This window comes from Octodon degus, unplaced genomic scaffold (assembly GCF_000260255.1).
Source record: "Octodon degus isolate 3935 unplaced genomic scaffold, OctDeg1.0 scaffold00052, whole genome shotgun sequence".
Lineage (NCBI taxonomy): Eukaryota > Metazoa > Chordata > Mammalia > Rodentia > Octodontidae > Octodon > Octodon degus.
This window is the reverse complement of record NW_004524628.1, coordinates 7,430,958-7,448,409: the sequence shown is the minus strand read 5'-3', so window position 1 is coordinate 7,448,409 and position 17,452 is coordinate 7,430,958. Positions and strand designations below refer to the sequence as shown.

The following is a 17,452-nucleotide window of genomic DNA, read 5'->3' as shown; positions in this document are numbered from 1 at the left end:
AGATCTTTTTTTTTTTTTTTCCTTCCGTCAACTTGGAATAACTTAAATCTCAATAAACTTTGCTTGTGAAACGGAATGATGTTCTACTTTCTGGGGGGTAGTTCTTGGTGGTTTACTCTGCTTTTCCTAAATGTGATCAGTCTGGTTTGTTTGGTGGTGGTATTTTTGAACTAGTTTTGGTAATTGTTATTTTTCCTTAAAATTACCTGTTTTATCAAAGTTTTCAAATGTGTGTATTGATGAGCGTAGTACTCCGAACTTTCTCTAACTTTCTGTTCTGTTCTTTATGCAGGAACAGGTTATACAGTGGTCGATCTGGTCCCAAAAGGAACCCTTGTGACAGTGACCATACAGGTTGGAACCAGTTGTGTGCAGCTCAGCGCCAGTCGCCAGCCTTTTGTGCCTGCGTTCATCACCGTAGCGATTCTCTTTACTGCGTGCAGTATTTTTTACATATTGGCTTGCCCTGTGGAAGTCAGGTAATTGTGGAAAACATCATTGTGCTTTTAAGCAGACAGCTTATAGATGATCCTATGTATTGCTTGAAATTATTGTGGATATTCTTAAGTGAGTTTTTGTTTGTTTGGGTTTTTTTTTTTTTTTTTTTTTTATGGAATTAGGAATTAAACTCAGGCCCTTGCGCTTGCAAGTGAAGTGCTTATTCCACTGAGCCATCTCCCTGGCCCCAATATTCTTAATTTTATTTTCATTTTAAGTATTCAAAAGACTTTTGAAAGTAATTTTTTTTTTGAGACAGTGTCTCCCTATGCAGTATAGGCTGGCCCTCAGCTCTCTTTGTAGCCCAGGCTTGTCTCAGACGTGCAGTGATCCTTCTGCCTCAGCCTCCTGCTTGCTGGGATTACAACCTGCACTACCACCCACACCCATCCTTTTTTTTTGGCTGGCTCAGGCTGCCTTAAGGGTGGGTCTGGGCATTGAACCGCAGTCCCCTGTGCCTGACCTGGTTTGCCAAAGCAGGCGCTTAAACAACTGCGCTAACCCGCAAGCTCCCTACCCATCCTATAACTTTAATTGGAATGTAATAAATGTTTGTTGTGTGGGGAATTAGACATTTTTGAGTCCGGATCAGTTTGTACACTTTGTCCCTCTCCAGACAGGAATGACAAGGCCTGCACAGGCCTGCCTCTGATCTGTGCTCAGGCAGAGAGCAGGGTGGGCCATCTCCCAGGGAGCCTGCTGCTGTGCCCATGGAAAGTGCCCTTTCTGGCTTGAGGTGTGGGCACGACGCTTTTCTTCTAGGACCTTGATATACTGAGGGGTGTTACACCCATCCACACTCCTTTCTCACTGGTACTTCATTGCAGGAATTGGTTATGGGGGAGCGGTGTGGACATTAGTAGCCTGTGTTTAGAGTGTGGACTTCCTGGTTTGGTTCCAGTACGACCCCCCAAAAAAGTAAATGTTCCTTTTTTTTCAGTGGGTTCTTCAACTTTCCTTTTGTAATGAAATTTTCTTTATGCTTGTTTATGTTGGGCCTTTTTTAAAAATAGTGAGTTAAGCCAGGCTTGGTAGTAGGAAACACCTGCAATCCCAACAGGAGGATCCCTGAGAGTTTGAGGCCCACCTGGCTACAAAGTGAGTCCAAGGCCAGCCTGCACTGTATAGTGGAACCTTTTCTCCCAAAGAGAAAGAGAGGAAAAGGAAGTAGTGAGACCCTGTAGACCCTTACTAAAATATACAAAAATAATAATAAAATACCAGTTCTCCTTGTGCCTGGGTTTCAAAATGTAGTGCCAGAGAAATTTGTTGAGATTTCAAATAAGTTTGCTTAGTGCGAGGGCCCATGTTGTGAACAATGCCACCCTCCCCAAAGAGGAAGACGTAGGAGGAGGATTAATACAGTGATGCCACAGATGTGTGAGATCCAAACTGGGCCCTGGGACTCTTGGGCTTGTGGCAAGAGGTCACACAAAGGAGGCCCTCCCACTGCTGAGGTGCCTGGGAGGATGGAGGGGTACATTAGTGGTGTCCCTCTGTAGGGATACAGCCCGCCCCAGGCCTTGGGCATGGCGATTGGTGGCACTTCTAAAGCAGACCAGTTCCTGTCCTCTCCCAAAGGAGGCAGGAGAGTAAGAAAGCTGCCCTTTCTATTGAGAAGTAACATAAAAGGTGACATTGCTCTATCAAAGGGGGGACGTTGGCTTCACAAAGAGAAAATGTGTAGGCATTAGAGTGCTGCTTGTTGGAAGAAATGTGGGTCTTTCCAAATTCCTGCTCAAAAGTAAATGCCATCTGCCACAGATTATTAGCAAAGCAATAGGCAGACTTCAGCCTTGTCACTCAGGAAAAGCATTTCTGTCCGTTGCAGTTCTACAGGGAGAGCCTGATGGTGGGCAAGAGCTGCCTGCTGCAGAGTCCGGCCCGCGGAGTGTTGCTGCTCAGCCACTGAGGGCGCCGTTCCTGGATGCAGGCAGAAGCATGGGCAGCCCCATGCCGTCACCTCCCTCACAACCATCCCCCAGTGAGCTGCGCTCAGTGCCCCGCCAGGTGTGCCAAGGATGCCAGCAAAGACAGCATTGCTAGGTAAGAGACTGGCAGGGCTTTCTAAGCATGGCATCCTTAAGCTCCTAAATGCAAAAGCCATGAGCATAAAAGTAAAGCCATAATCTGACACCTAAGGGTACCACCTCAGACTGTTGATAAGCAATTTTCCAGGTGGTCTCCCCTGTTTAAGGGTAAGGGCACGCGACTTAAGCTGTTCTGTATCCTGCTTTTCTACCTACTATGTGAAACTGTAGATGCATAGGTGGTGTGTGTCTGCTGCCTAGAATCTCAGGGGTGCCACGGCTCTGGTCTCAGACCCAGCTGGATCAGAACTGAATCAGCGTCCCCCGTGAGGTCAGTGTTAAACCCAACCATTAAATTTGATTTGGTTCTCGTCCAGCCTGAGACCAGGATCGTGGGAAGCAATTCCATGAATGGAAGTGCTACTGTTCATTTCAGATTCTGGTGTTAATTTGGATTAGTTTTTTGGTATAGGCTCTTGCTATGTAGCCCAGGCAGGCTTTGAACTTGCTGTATAGTTCAGGGTATGCTTGAGTTGGTGATAGTCCTACCTCAGCCTCTCAAATGTTGGGATTGCGGGTGTGTGCCACCACACCCAGGATTTTATGTAATTTCTTTAAACTATTCCCAGGCCTGGTGGGGCACACCTGTAATCCCAGTGCTGAGAGGCAGAGGCAGGAGGATAGCAGCAAGTTCAAGGCCAGCCTGAACTGCCAAGTCTCAGAGAGCCTTGGCCTGTGAGTGCCCTTCCAAAGCAGCCTCTGCAACCCCTTGCCATCCCGTCGCCTGTGCTGCCTTCCAGGTTGCTATGGTGGCTCAAGGTGCCCTATAGGACTGAGACAGTACAGTTTGAGGTAGTGGATCAAAATAAAGAAGATGGAGAAGGTGCTAGAGGTACAGGTTAGCTGAATGTAGGTCTCTCTCCTGTGCATCTTGGTAACATACGACCAGAACTGCAGCGAATCTTGTTGCTTAGCACCATCTGACAAAACACAGATTTGTGGCGTCCCCTCCTCAGTGAGCGTGGCACCAGATGACTTTAGTTTTTACCCAAAATTAAATTGACCATGAGAAACACTCAGGAAAGAAAACTCCACAACTGCTACAGAAAGCGACAAGAAATGGGATCACTGAATTTGAAATGCAGGAGAGTATTTTGAGGGGAGTTAATAGCAGTGCATCTTTTACTGTAATAAATTTTAAGTATTCCCTATTTTCTGCCATATGTCATGTATTGGTTTCAGTTGTAACAATCTACAATTAAAGGGATACTACTGCAGTAGAGAAAACAATGTGTAATGTTAGGGTCATGCTTGGAATGCCTGCCATTCTGGTCTTCTAATTACGTACTGCTTGTCATGATATACCAATTACGGCCATACTGTCTCTCAAGTAAAGTTTTGTTTAAAAAAAAAATGTAATAAATGAAAACATGAGACAAAAAGTCACAGGACTGTCCTGCTACAAGGCTGTATATTGTTAGATTTCTAAATTTCTGTGTAAAAATATATAAATGCTTATTCTCATTTTTTTAAATATTTTTTTCTTTTTAATCTTTTTTCTTCATGTTCTGGAGGGAGTCGAAGTTTAACATATCAATACTTAATGGAAAATACCTGTTCCATGTTATGTCTAAGATGTTTGATATTCAGACTGATAGGTTAAGCTCAACTTCCTATGTTATAGGGTAATAATATCATTAAGCTGCTCTTCTGGAGGGTTAACTTCTTACGTTTGCAGACTAAAAATTAAAGAAAAAGAAAGGCTACAAGGACAGCCAACATTTTGGCCCTAGCCTTTCAAGGTCAGTAAGGACTCAGGAAATAGGAGAACCTTTACTGTAACATCCTGTAACTCAGTTATGTGCCAAATTTTCTGATCAAGGAGATTTTGGGGCCACAGAGGAAAGTGATCGATGATACAGAGTGTGCCTAAGGAGAGTCACATGGAGAGAAAACATTCTCTCAGGCTTTCACAGAGCAAATTGGTCAAGCAATGGCCGTGACTCATCCATATGGCTGACACTGATAAAGGATGTATAAACTGAGGTACAGGGTTTTAGGTTAAATCCTGAAAGGATTTGACCTTATCAGATACAAAGTTACATTTCTTGTTGTATAGGTCTTGCTCTTTCTTGGTCTAAACCATCCAGCAGAAAAGTATGAAAATGAAGTGTAAAAAGTAAAGCCATATTAATATGATGAGCTGTCACATGCTCAAGTCAATAACTTCGGACATTGACAGTCTTACGGAAAACCTACTGCTATTGTGGACTATTGGACTGTATTGGGATATTTTGCTGAATTCATGCACCTACCGTATTTAAATGACAATGGAATGCCCTTCTCTGACAAAACTAACCAAAAAAGGGGGATACAAATGAACCACCATTTTGTATCTGTATACTCAGAATAGTTAGGATAGAGATACAGCTCCATTCTCTTAATTCAGTGAATAGAGAGGCTTGTTCTAATAGTGTTTGAGACAGGATATCAGGTCTGCATCTTGTACGATGAATAACCACTAGGGCAACAATAGGCAATGTATCAATTATTGAAATGTACTAGTAATTGGTTGTGAAACTGTCTCATTGCTATTTGTTTCTCAATAAAAATATTTTTTAAAAGGATACTAGATGAATTTTTATTAGAAAAAAATAATCAATTTTTTTTAGCAGAGGTGCAAGAACCAAACTCAAGACCTGTCACTTGCCAGGCAAGCACTGTGCCGCTGAGCTATATACCCCTGACCCCCAATTTTGATAGGTAGTTTTTAAGGAGACTCCATATGGTGGGACCTCAGTTCATGAACGTAATTCATTCTGGGATTCCGGAAAATATGCCCGAGGTGGTTTGTCCCTCGATGCAGAGAGTAAAGCAAAAACAAAGTCCTGCCACCTGCTCCTGTTTGCCAGCAGGAGCCTTTGTGGGCTGGGCCCGCCATGCGTGGCGCTCTCAGCCCCTGCCCCGTGCTCGCCTGCTGCTCACCCTGTAGGTCGGGGAAGCTCCCGTGTGCGGCAAGGCCCTAGCACCAGATAGATGTGCTCTTTCTCACCTTCTGGGTCAAGCAGTCAGGACTGTGAGGCAGTGATCTTTTAGAATATAGAACTTTCACCCTTGGTTGCTTTTAAACTAATTGTTGGGTATATCTTTATTGGAAAAATAAATGTTTATTGAGAAAAGTATAATTCAAAAACTAGAGAATTGTATCCTATAAGCATATCTAGGTTGGGTGTCTATAAATCTTGTTTTTGTTTTTTTGATGGCTCAGGATGCCTTCAGGGCATTTCTAGTATGACTTGGGGATCTGGGGATTGAACCACAGCAACCTGAGCCTGAATGCTTTGTTTAAGCAGTCACTTAAACAACTGTGCTAATAGGCAGGCCTTCTATAAATCTTATTTTGGCAGTTTGTTGTGCTCACTGTGATTGCAGCTCCTTGTATCATAGTAAAATTCTTAATGCATAGTTTTGCTGCGGTAAACAATACAACAGATTCGGTGTGAGGAGCTACTGAAATAGGGAATTGGTCTGGGCTTGAGCCTGCGTTGTAGCAAACAGCCTCACACCGGTCCATACAGCTGCACTACTTCAAGGCCACCTGTTGTGCTCAGGGCAGGCAGTGCACACACTGGTCCATACAGCTGCACTACTTCAAGGCCACCTATTGTGCTCAGGGCAGGCAGTGCACACACTGGTCCATACAGCTGCACTACTTCAAGGCCACCTGTTGTGCTCAGTGCAGGCAGTGCACACACAGGTCCTGTGTGCCTGACGGGCCTCTGACTCTTTTGTCTTGGAAGAGACAGACAAGGGAAATATGCTGTGGATTCAAGGAGAGCACGGGGGCTTGTGTGCGCTTGTTACGGAAGTGGGATTTGTTAGCTGGCAGCTGTAGGAACAGCTTTCATGATCGTTACCAGATTCTTTGCTGACACTTTGAAGTTGGGAAGATGCCAGGAATGTGGGGACCTACGTGAAATTGCGACACAGCCAAGCTCTGCTTCAGTTGTTGATGGCAGTGACCACTTTACGTCTTACAGATGCGAACGCCATCATTGAGTACAGTATGAAGCAGCAGGTGCCAGGGTGAAGGAGGTGGCGTGCGTGTGACCCTGGAGCCCGCGTGGCTGCTGCTCCTGGCTCTTCCCTCTGTCCGCTCTGCTGGGCACGCTTTCCCAGCGGAAAACACATGGCCACCCCGGCGTGAGCGCAGGCTACCACCAGCAGGTAATGATCTCTCATGTGCCAGCTCCTTTGGGGTCGTGAGCATGCCAGCCCTCGCCTGCAGGGTTGTGCGCTGTGCCTGCTGAGGAATGATGACGCAAAAGGCCGAATTGCAGTGTCCCCATCTACAGTTTGCTCTCCGTGTGGGTGCACGGTGACAAAACCTCCTGAAGCGAAACACAAGTCTGACCTCAGTAGTGCCAGAGTGGGCACTTCATGCCCAACCGAGCAGGGCCTAAGCGAGGCATTAGAACTGTGGGCTGCTAGAGCTGCAGGTGTCCGTGTGTGTCCGTGTCCGTGTGGATGGAACGCTGGGCGTAAGGTCCCTGGGGGGTGAGGCTAAACCGGGAGGTGTGTGAGCAGCCTAGATCCTGAAGTGATTACGTGGAGTCGGAAGCCGATGCCCCGGTTTCTAGACACAAGCTAGTTCTGTGGTGGAACACGTGCTGTGCTGTGAGATAACCACTCATTAGAGAAGCCACATACACCTTCCCAGCTACTAGTCTGAGGTCTTAAAAGCTTCCCAGTGTTTCATTTTTGAAATGCTTGTCCTTGTTATAAAAGTGAAAAGTCTACCATGTGCTAATCAGCTATGCCCTCTTTGTATATAACACAGTATAAAAATAGCTATGAATTGATAAACCTGTCAGGCGTGGTAGTACAGGCCTTTAATCCCCGCACTTGGGAGGCTGCAGCAGGAGGATCGGTGTGAGTTTGAGACCAGCCTGAACTACATAGCAAGACCCTGGCTCAAATAACCAAAACGAAAAACCTGCTTGTGCCAGGTTCATTTAAAATGTTAGAAAAAAAGTCAGCCTATTCTTTCTGATGAGGTGTGGGTGTCTGTCATGGGCTCGTGAGAAAGCAGGGCATGGCCGCTTGGATATGGGGTCACATGGGCGCTTTTAATTACCCCAGTCACTTGACTGATGTGAACAGTAACAATTACGGAACAGCAAAAGACCAGCTAGGAAATAAAATCAGTAAGCAGAAGTTGTTAGAATCCCAGTAGTAAACAAAGCTTTCCAGATACTCGGTTCTTTTTTTTCTTTTTTTAAAATTTTTTTTAATTTATTTATGTGTGTGTGTGTGTGTGTGGCCAGCTTAGCCCACCAGGGGGCGGGGCTGGCTGGCATGTGGTGCTGGGGGATTGAACCGTGGTCCCTGTGCTTTGCTAAGCTTGTTCTAAGTAGGTGCTTTAGACCACTGAGCCATCTCACCAGCCCCTCGGTTCTTTTTTTTTGATGCAGGATCTTGCTACACAGGTTGGACTCAGTGATCCTCCTGTCTCAACTCCCTAGCACTGGGATTATAGATATTACCGCCACCTGTGGTTTCGGTGGCCAGCAGGTTCCAGGTCAACACAGGATGCAGTACTGGGGATCAAACTTGGGGCCTAGCGCTTGCCAGCTAGGTGCTTAGACCGCCGAGCTAGCTCCCAGCCCCACTCTGTTCTTACATGAGTATCATTCCTGTGGAACTTAGGTCTCTTAAAATATGTAAGTGTGCTGCTCAGAACTAGCTGTCAGTGAGCTTGTGCAGATTGAGTGCTACTATGTTTGTAAAGCTGGTCACATAAATAAATACTATGAGAATTATTGGAGTGGTTATGTTTTAGGATCCCAGACTATTTTCCTTAGAAATAACTTCTATGCTATTACTTATTGCTGGCCTTTCTTCAACAGGTGATTTGAAGATAGTAAAGTTGGAACTTAAAAACTCCCAAAAATTCAAGGCATTTTGTTTAATCTTGGTGAAGTCATGCTCCTTTATGTTTAAAAGTGAATTGAATCCCAGGATTAGTTGTAAGTAAATGGTCTTTTTTGAGATGTGTTATGCTGTTGAGCCTGGTTTCCAACTCTTGAATTCAAATGCTGCTTCTGCCTCGGCCTTTGACCAGCTGGGACTACAGATACAGGCTGATTGTGACCAGTTTGTCTTTTTCTTCTAAGTATGCCTAACTGAAGACACTTTTGTGCTGGACTTGCCTACTCAGGAGGCTGAGGCAGAAGGACCCAAGTTCAAGTCCAGCCTGGACAATTAAGAGACCCTGCCTAAAACTTAAAGAGGCCTGGGAACAGAGCTCAGCAGTAGTGTTTGCCTGGCATGTGTGTCCCTGGGTTTAGTCCCCAACACTGCACCCCAAAATTAAACCTCTCAGTGATGACTCAAGTTTTGTTTTCCAAGAATCCCTCTAGTTACTATTCTTCATAATTAATCTTTTCATTTATTTTTTTGTGTTTTTTAGGGAAGGGTCTGTAAGGTGTTCATGGTCTCACTGCTAGATCAGACTCAGTGATCTGCCTGTTTATAGCTTCCCAAGAGCTGGGATTACTGGACGTGCCACCAGTGTGCCCCGGGGCAGGGCTGTTGTGGCAGGCCTATGGATTGAACCCCCGGCCCCTGAGCCTGTTTGCAAGCACTTAAATCCGCTGAGCTATTTGGCTGGCTCTCGTAAGTAACCTTTTCAAAGGTGAATTTGCCCAGGGGGCTGGGGAGATGGCTCATAGAATAAGTGCTTGCCTGGCAAGTGTAAGGACCCGAGTTTAATTCCTGGTTCTGCCAAAAAAAAAAAAAAAAAAAAAAAAAAACCATCACATGTAACCCTTTGGCAGATGTGAAGAATTTGAGTTGCTCAACAGTTTGCTCTAAGGTTTTTGGCAGTGATGGGGATGAAAGCAGGTTCCTAAGTCAACAGGGGGACAAGGCCCTCAAGTACCCACTCCCTGGTCACAGGAGTGCCGCGCTGTTTTTGTACTTGGTGCCAAGTGTGACCATGCTGTGTGCACCCTGCACAGGCACACTTGGCATGCGGTTGGCCTGCGGCGTGCTCTGCTAAAGAAGCCAGCAGGCAGAGCCCAAGGTGCACCGCTTCAGCAGGGGCCAGCACCGAAATTGCTATCGTGGAAGTGTTCCTGGAACAAGCTGTTCTTTACCAGTGCTCCTAACTGCAAAGCAGGGCGCACGCTTCTGGGCATGGAGCCCTGCTGCTAGCCTCTCAGGGGCTTGAAGGAACTCCTGTCGCACAGGCTTAGGTCACTCCTGTATTTCCTCCCAGCAAACACACAAAACCTTTGATTCCTTCACAGGCTATTTCCTGTAAATATGCCTCGGGAGTACCTCTGTAAAAGGAAACCTTTCATGATTTCTTCAAATAAAAACACATCTGCTGACAGTGAATAAAAAATAACTTTAATAGAAGGCACCATTACCCAGAGTCACAGGGGTGACAAGCGCGAGATGTCACCCCTGCTCCCATCTCCAAACCCCACACACATGGACCTCACGGTGGGGAGCAACTCCCTGGGGCACACTACCTCCCAAGCATTACTCATGTTTTCCATTAAAAGTAAGACCCAAAAATGGTAATCTCGGACTAACGGGACCGGAGGAATAAAACAGAAAACAGTGCTTAAAAAAAAGGATCCTAGAGAGTCCCATGTTGAGAACTGAGGCCTCCAAGACGTGTTTGCTTTGTGGTCTGTTTCTGAAAGTCCCCAGGAGCAGCACAGCTTTGGCTCGGGCTCCTTCCTGAGTAGGAGCTATGCTCAGCTGCTGTCACTGCGACATGCAAAGCACAGGAACCCTAGGAAAACTGGATTGACTTAGCAGAAGCTTACATCGTGCCTTTTAACCAAAGACAGGCAATTTGTTCCTTAGCATTATCATAAAAAGAGAAGGAGTCCTCTCCTGGCGTCCGGTGACCCTGGGGATGATGGGTCTGCCGAGGATAGTTGTCAGCCAGACACCTGAGGACGCGCTCGGGTGCTCACCAAAAGTTCGTCTACAGGAAAAGTACCTAGTGTTGCTTTAGGCAGAGAAAGTGTTGTTTATATGCATTAGAGCAAGCAGTCCACTCTAGAATTTTAAAAAATTTGAGCTTTAAAAACTAATCACAATACAGCTGAACAATGGATAAGATGGTTCTAGAGAGTTCTTATTTTGACATTTTGGTCTCTGAAGGCGTTTCCCCTGTATCCAGTGTCTTCAACAGCCGGAACAGGCCTGCAGCTTCTCGAATCCTACTGAACTCAATACAGAAGGCTTGCACTTCAATAAACAAGTCCTGAACGTTAATAATTTTGTTGCGGATCAAGGACTGGAGAAAGACACACACAAGACGCACCAAACGATTCTGAAAAACAAAACGTAAGTTTTAGTTTACACATTTTCCCAGTAGGATTTATGAAACTTCCATAAACTTTCACTACCTGCATATACTTATCCTTAATTTGTTCACAGGTAGAGATGCAGTTTGATATATAAAGGTGAATAAACTCAGGAGGTAGATCAACGGCTGTCGTTAGTCTGTTGCACAAAAGAAAAATAGGGCTGTTAGTCATTTCCTACCATAGCTCAGAAAGTTGCTATAGTTTTCTGTTACTGATCCTGATTTTTTAGTTTTACATTCTTGGGACATAAATCCCAAAGCCACATCTACTTACTCATTAGTGACAACTCTTTTAAGTCTATACACAGCACTACATACGACAATTACTAATATAAAACAGCCGTAATTCAGTAAGTCACTGCTGGGAGTCTGCCCCTCTAGTGGTATCTGCCTGACTGCCCATCCAGCAGCTTTTTCTTAATTTTACTAATAAAATGACTGGTGGCACTAGTCATCAGATGGGACAGTCACATAGGTACCACTGGTAGTTTGAGCCAGCAGAACATGTTAAGCAATAATTAAAAAAAAAAAAAAAATTATTTATTTTTTGGTGGAACTGGGGGTTGACAGGGAAGCGCTTATTCTACTCAACCATCTTCCCTGCCCCTTAAGCAATAATTTGAACATAGGTCCCTGAGTATGAAATTAAAAAAGACTAAGGATGTAGCTCAGTGGTAGAGTCCTAGTTTAGCATGTGCGAGGTTCTGAGTTCAATCCTCTACACCACAATAAAATCCAGTTCAGACAAAGTGTTCAAAAAGGTATTCAAACTGTGCTTGCCTGGACTGCAAGGCAGTGACACGCCCCCTCAAGGCCATCTAATTCCTAAATTACTGAAAACACAGACATAAGACATGTCGATGATGTCTGCAGCCTGCGCACGCAGAAGTGCACTTTCCTGAGCGTCAGTACAGCCGAGTAAGAAGCAGTCAGTCTGCCAAGGAGCCCCGTACTTTTCCATGCCACAGCTATTAGCCTCCAAGAAGAAAACCATAAAATCCACCTAGCAGCAGGGGATTCAGTTACACGGGAATGTAAATTTCAGCAGTTCAGTTCGTTCTTATGAACACACAGGATCTAGTTTTCATTTACTTACTAGTATGAAGCATGCTGGAATCCTGCCTCTGAGGTCCTCCCAAGCGTGCTAGCTTCACACGCCCCAACACTGGGGCTCGGCTTACTCCTGAGGGGTCGTCCTCGGTGAAGAGCAGGACACCCTTCAGTCAGGATCCCTACATCTGCACACACCTGAGGAGCAGGACACTCACCGATTCACAACTTCCATTGAGTGCAAGGACATGTCCATGTTGACCAGCACGGAGAAGTACTCGGTGATCTGGCTGGACTGCATGAGCTTCAGCAGCATCTCTATAGCGACCAGCGGGTTGTTCTCCACCAGGTCCGGAAGCTTGGCGGGAGTGAGGCCAATGTGATAGACAAGCTTGGGGTCTTTCTCCAACTCGCCAAGCAGCTAAAAAATAATTATTTTTAAAGAACTGAGTCAAACTGGAAGGTTTTTTTCCTGCAGGCAAAATAAATATTTTATGTAAAAGCATTTTCAGTGAATTGGGTTTCTTCAAACCTTTTATCACATCTTGACATTCTAAAATTTGAAGTATAACAGGACCAAAGTAAAAATATATGAGACAATGTACAAATCTGCTAGTGATTCCTCCCAGACAGAAAGCTAAACCAGATACTGTGGTTGGACAGGTGCCATCTGCTGGTGACAGTGTATCGGTCCCCTAGCTCTCTGTGGATGGGCTTCTGTCATTCATTATAACTGAAGTAACTGAATTATTACAAGTTCTCCCCAAAACCACAGAGCATTAGGAGACAGCCGCAACAGCAGCATACCCTGGGCCCTTAGAGAACAGAGACTGTGGGGTCAGGGACACTCAAGTCCCCTGCAGTGTCCCACCACACTCTGAACTCCAGTTTCTGGCTAAGTATCTTCTTTTAGACTTTCTATATTTTTCCTCCCTACTTTGTTTCAGGATGGTTGGGGTGTGTGTGTGTGTGTGTGTGTGTGTGTGTGTGTGTGTGTGTGTGTGTGTTTGCACTGGGAATCGAGTTCACAACCTCGCGCTTGCCAAGTAGGCACTATGCCACTGAGCTGCATTCTTGAGGATGGTCTAATAAAGCAGAATATAAATACAGCTACCAATTACTTGACTTTGAAAATATTTTTGAAGTTAAACTGGATTGGAGCAGTTATCTGCCTCTTAATTCTAACTTTAAGCCGTGCAGACTGAGTGCAGTTCACAGGTGGAGCCTTCTGTGGGGGCCCTGCCTGTCCTGGAGCTACCATCAGGCCCACCAGAGCCAGCTGTGACTGTCCCACTTCTGTGCAAGGGTACATAGAGGGTGTGCCTGTGCACAGCAGGGCAGGCCCACAAAAGGAAGACCCCTCTACCTCTCCCAGACATGCTGGGGACACACTGACCACGAACAGAAGTTGAAATTTACATCTGTGGACCTGTCTCAGCAGAGCCACAATACCATAGGTGGAGGGGCACAACCAAGCTCAGCTATTCAGACCTTTGAGACTTACCCCTGAGGGTCCCTGCCTCCAGAACTGTCATTTACTGTCCGTGTCACTTCGGAAAACAAAAGCCAGCTTGTGATGGCTTTTTTTCATACATACCTGTGTTTGCTGGGGAGAAGATAAGGGGCTTTTGAAGGCTTTGGCCATGATGCGCTTGATCTCCACCCCGGTGCTGTTCTTAACGCACATGGATTTATCCCACTGAATCGCGTGGTCGGGCTCTGTGGGGTTGAGCCAGGCCAGTTCATCCTCACAGATATGCAGCGGGGGCGGTGGGCGGATGAACTCCGGCCGAAAGTGGCCTGGAAAGAAAGCGCCGACGTGTGATTGCTGCTGTGGGCTCGCAGCACCCACTCTTAAGTTGCCACTAATACACTGTTCAGAAACCACTAAGATTTGTACTTGATTTTTGTACTTCATTGTAGGGGTCTGTTGGTTTCTCAGTGTGACGTTGTACCCAGGGAGAAATGGCAACAGGAACGAGGAAAAGACAGACAAGAAGAGCAGAGCTGGGTCAGGTGGAAGCCCGTCTGCCTGGCTGACCCCCAGAGCAGCAGTACGGGTGTCTATTTATACCTTGCAAAGGTAACATGTGACACAAGGTGCCCAGTGACTAACATTAACCAGTCAGGATGCTCATCTCAGGACTGAGGTGACTTGACTGCTTGGCACTAAGCCTAATCTTGCTTTCATGTGTTTAAACAATTTTTAGCTTTAGCAGCTCCCAACACTGAAGTGCCATGACAAAGGACAGAAGAACGTACAGTGGTTGACCTTTTTGACATTTTCAAATGAATATGAAGTTCATGAATGCTCAAATTCCAATTCCATATGTATTTTCATGAAATACGTACAAGAGTGAAGGGACTCGCTGGCTGTTTAGAAAGCCAAGTTGGTGCATGTGATGCACCACTAAAACGAGCTGCAGCCGAGCTCTGCTCAGTCAGGGTCACCGCTCACTTCAGAGGGCAGCGGCGGCTTACTCCCGCCACCCATATGACAGGTTACTACTCACTGGCACTACCTGTTTCTGGCTGAGAATCCCCACATCTCCGCCGTTGCCTGAATGTGCACTCGGCCTTCATGACCAGCATCAGCATCTCCTCAGACTCCTCCGAAGAGGAAGCAAGTCTGCAACCCATGTTGGGACCCGTAAGCCGGGAGGCCTGCAGCGGGGCCACGGTCATGCTGAGTGAGGTGCTTGGCATGGGCCTGCTGGGCCACAATTCACAGTGACACCTGAGCAAATACTGTCCTAAGTAGACACTATCACAGGCCACCGACCTGCGGATCATGACTGACTACAACTTTCAGCACTCCACCCATGTGTGCCAAAGCGCTGGTGTAAACCAAGAGATACGAAAAATCAGAAGGAAACCTCGCAGTGCTCTGTGGTCCCGCGAGCACGCTCTCGCCACGCACAGCCGCGGCATCTCGGCGCAGGGTAATTAAAAGCTCTGTGATCTATAAAGCTTTCAAGTGGAAAAGGTACTAGCAGTGATGAGATTATTAAGGAGGTATAAAATACCTCCTTGTTAATGAGCTCCAAATTTGACTCATTTTGCCAGGAGTGGTGGCGCTCGCCTACAATTCCAGCACTTGGGAGGCTGCACAGGAGGCTCAGCTCAAGTTTGAGGCCAGCCTGGGCTACATAAGTAAGTTCAAGGTCAGCTTGTACTGCACAGTGAGACCTTTCCTCAAAACAGATTCATTTCAGGCCGGGGAGATAGCTCAGTAGATTAAGGTTCAATCCCTGGTTCGGAGGGATATATATATATGTTAATTTAAACTTTAAAAAAAAGATTCATTTCAGTAAAATCAGAACTTATACCTGCAGATATGCTTATGATAAATGTAATAAACCTGTACTTTTTTTTTCATTTTAGTATTTGGTACAGGGCCCTACTATGCAGCTTGGACTCATGGTGATCCTCCTGTTTTTCAGCCTCCCAGCACTGGCACACCCCACCACGCCTGGACTCTGGTCCCTGGCTCAGCATGCCCCAGGGGCAGGGCCAGCGCAGCATGTGGTGCTGGGGATCAAACCCTAGTCCCTGTGTTTGCCAAAGCAGGCGCTTAGTCTGCTGAGCTATCTCACCAGCACTATATAATTTTTTAAAAGAATGAATTTTCACATTAAAGTTTAGCTCACAATATTTTAAAAAAACCTAAAGTCATTTACTAATAAAACAAATGAAAAGTATAGAATAAATTTATGTATAAACCTACTTTCAATAGGTGGTTTAGGTCCACTGACCAAAGATTCTGTGATCCGAGAGGCCACTGAGCTGTCAAATCCAGAATTCGAAGAGTCGGGGTCTGGGTCACTGAGAATGCTGGGGAAGCTGGCTTTGCTCTGCGTGGGCAGCTCCGACTGGCGCTCTGAGGAGGGAAGCAGGAGACGGCTGAAAACTGAGGACGCAGGAGGGGGTGAAAAGCCAGGCTGCTGGCCAGGAGGTGTGCGTAACCGAACAGCCAGCCAGACTGTGTGCACACAAAATACATTTCCTAATTGCTAAAAACCAGTGTCCCATTGGAAAAAAAGACTGATGCTCTAACAGGCATTTACCAAAAAAAAAAAAAAAAGCTCGAACGGCCAATGAGCAACTGGAGAAGTCAGGAACTTGGGGAGGTTCAGTTACAAAGCACAATTTCACACCTGCCTGACTAGCAGGTAACCACAAACTGGCATTATGAAACGGTGAAGGCCATCAGGTGAGGCAGTGCTGCTGGGAATGAGAAATGCAGCTTTTTAACACAACTTGACAACTCTGGAAAACAAGATGGTACTCCCTCATGAGGTCTGACAGGTGCCCCTCTCCCTAGAACGTTTCTAGTGTCACAGAAGAACATCCAGAACCGCTCGCAGCAGGCTGTGTGCACACAGACCCTGTGTGAATGTGCAACAGCAATGAAAGTGACCACTGCAGGGACATGCTGCCAAGAGTCATCTCAGATGACACCTGAAGAAATAAGCTCACAAATACAGTACTGCAAAAGTTAGGTTAGAGATGGGGAAGAAAAACACAGGGCCTCAGGCCCTGAACACAGTCACTGTGCTTGTTGGCTTTAGTTTGCTTTAGTACAGGTCTGGCCGTGTCACCCTGCCTCTGGCCTTGACCTCCAGGGCGTGAGGCAGCTGCCTGCCTCGGTGGCCCCAGGGCTACGGGTGTGCTCAACAATATTTCACTTCTTAGCCTGGAGGGTAGCTGCCCCGGGGGGAGTTTATTATAATTCCTTAAAATGGAAATGCATGTTTTAAGAAGTACTATTTCAGGGCTATAGCTTAGCAGCATAAGCTGCCTGCCTGGCAAGCACAGGATCCTGAGCTTGATCCCCCCAAAACAAAAGAAGTTTGATCCCTAATACCAAAAAATTTTCAGATCTTCTCATTTTAAATATAGAGGGCTAAGGGCCAGCAAGATAGCTCAGAGGTCTAAAGTGCCTGCTTAGGCAAGCTTAGGCAAAGTGCAAGGACCACGGTTAGAGCCCCAGCACTACAGGCCATGTCAGCCCTACCCCCAGGGTGGGCTGGGCTGGCCACAAAAAAAAAAAAAAAAAGATAAATACAGAGGGCTAAATCCTATCAATCCAAAGGAAAATTGGCCAGAATGAGAAAAAGTGGATGCCATAGATCAACCTTGTAAAATGCTAGCCAGGCATAGTGGCGTGAGCTTGTAATTCCAGCACTCGGGTGGCTGAGGCAGGAGGACTGCTGCTAGTCTGAGGCCAGACTGGGCTATCAAGTGAGCCCATGACTCAAAAAACCAGAGAAAGAGGAATGCTAACTTTACCCAAGGCCATTTTTCATCTCTATGGAAATACAAAAGTCAGAAAAACAAACATGGTATGGACCAAGGTGCTAAGAAAATTTTACATTGCAAACTGTGGTAAAATTAGTATATTTGTCAGAAATTTCATTTATTATTTATTTTGCAGTACTGGTGGTCAAACCCAGGGCTTACACTGGCTTCATCCCCA

The 17,452-nt window shown here is 46.0% G+C and overlaps 1 protein-coding gene, 1 long non-coding RNA gene and 1 other non-coding gene across 4 annotated transcripts in view; 2 read left to right on the top strand and 1 right to left on the bottom strand.

The window, feature by feature from the left end:
* The first annotated feature begins 318 nt into the window (after positions 1–318).
* LOC111817237 lies at positions 319–8,923 on the top strand. 2 transcript variants are annotated; one of them, XR_002821479.1, is made up of 3 exons: positions 319–479; positions 2,330–2,544; positions 8,438–8,923. It is a non-coding gene; the product is annotated as an uncharacterized LOC111817237 (long non-coding RNA). The 2 variants fall into 2 exon arrangements; XR_002821480.1 differs by lacking the exon at positions 8,438–8,923 and adding an exon at positions 6,449–6,672.
* Positions 6,834–6,948, top strand: LOC111817260. Its single transcript, XR_002821501.1, has one exon. It is a non-coding gene; the product is annotated as a small nucleolar RNA SNORD89 (small nucleolar RNA).
* A 1,007-nt stretch (positions 8,924–9,930) lies between the features above and the next one.
* Positions 9,931–17,452, bottom strand: part of Cnot11 (CCR4-NOT transcription complex subunit 11) — a 12,678-nt gene continuing 5,156 nt past the window's right edge. The window contains 5 exon segments of the mRNA XM_023717392.1: positions 9,931–10,887; positions 10,964–11,060; positions 12,192–12,394; positions 13,571–13,773; positions 15,701–15,853. Of these exon segments, the coding sequence (XP_023573160.1) occupies positions 10,690–10,887; positions 10,964–11,060; positions 12,192–12,394; positions 13,571–13,773; positions 15,701–15,853 (854 nt within the window). The 3' untranslated portion in view covers positions 9,931–10,689.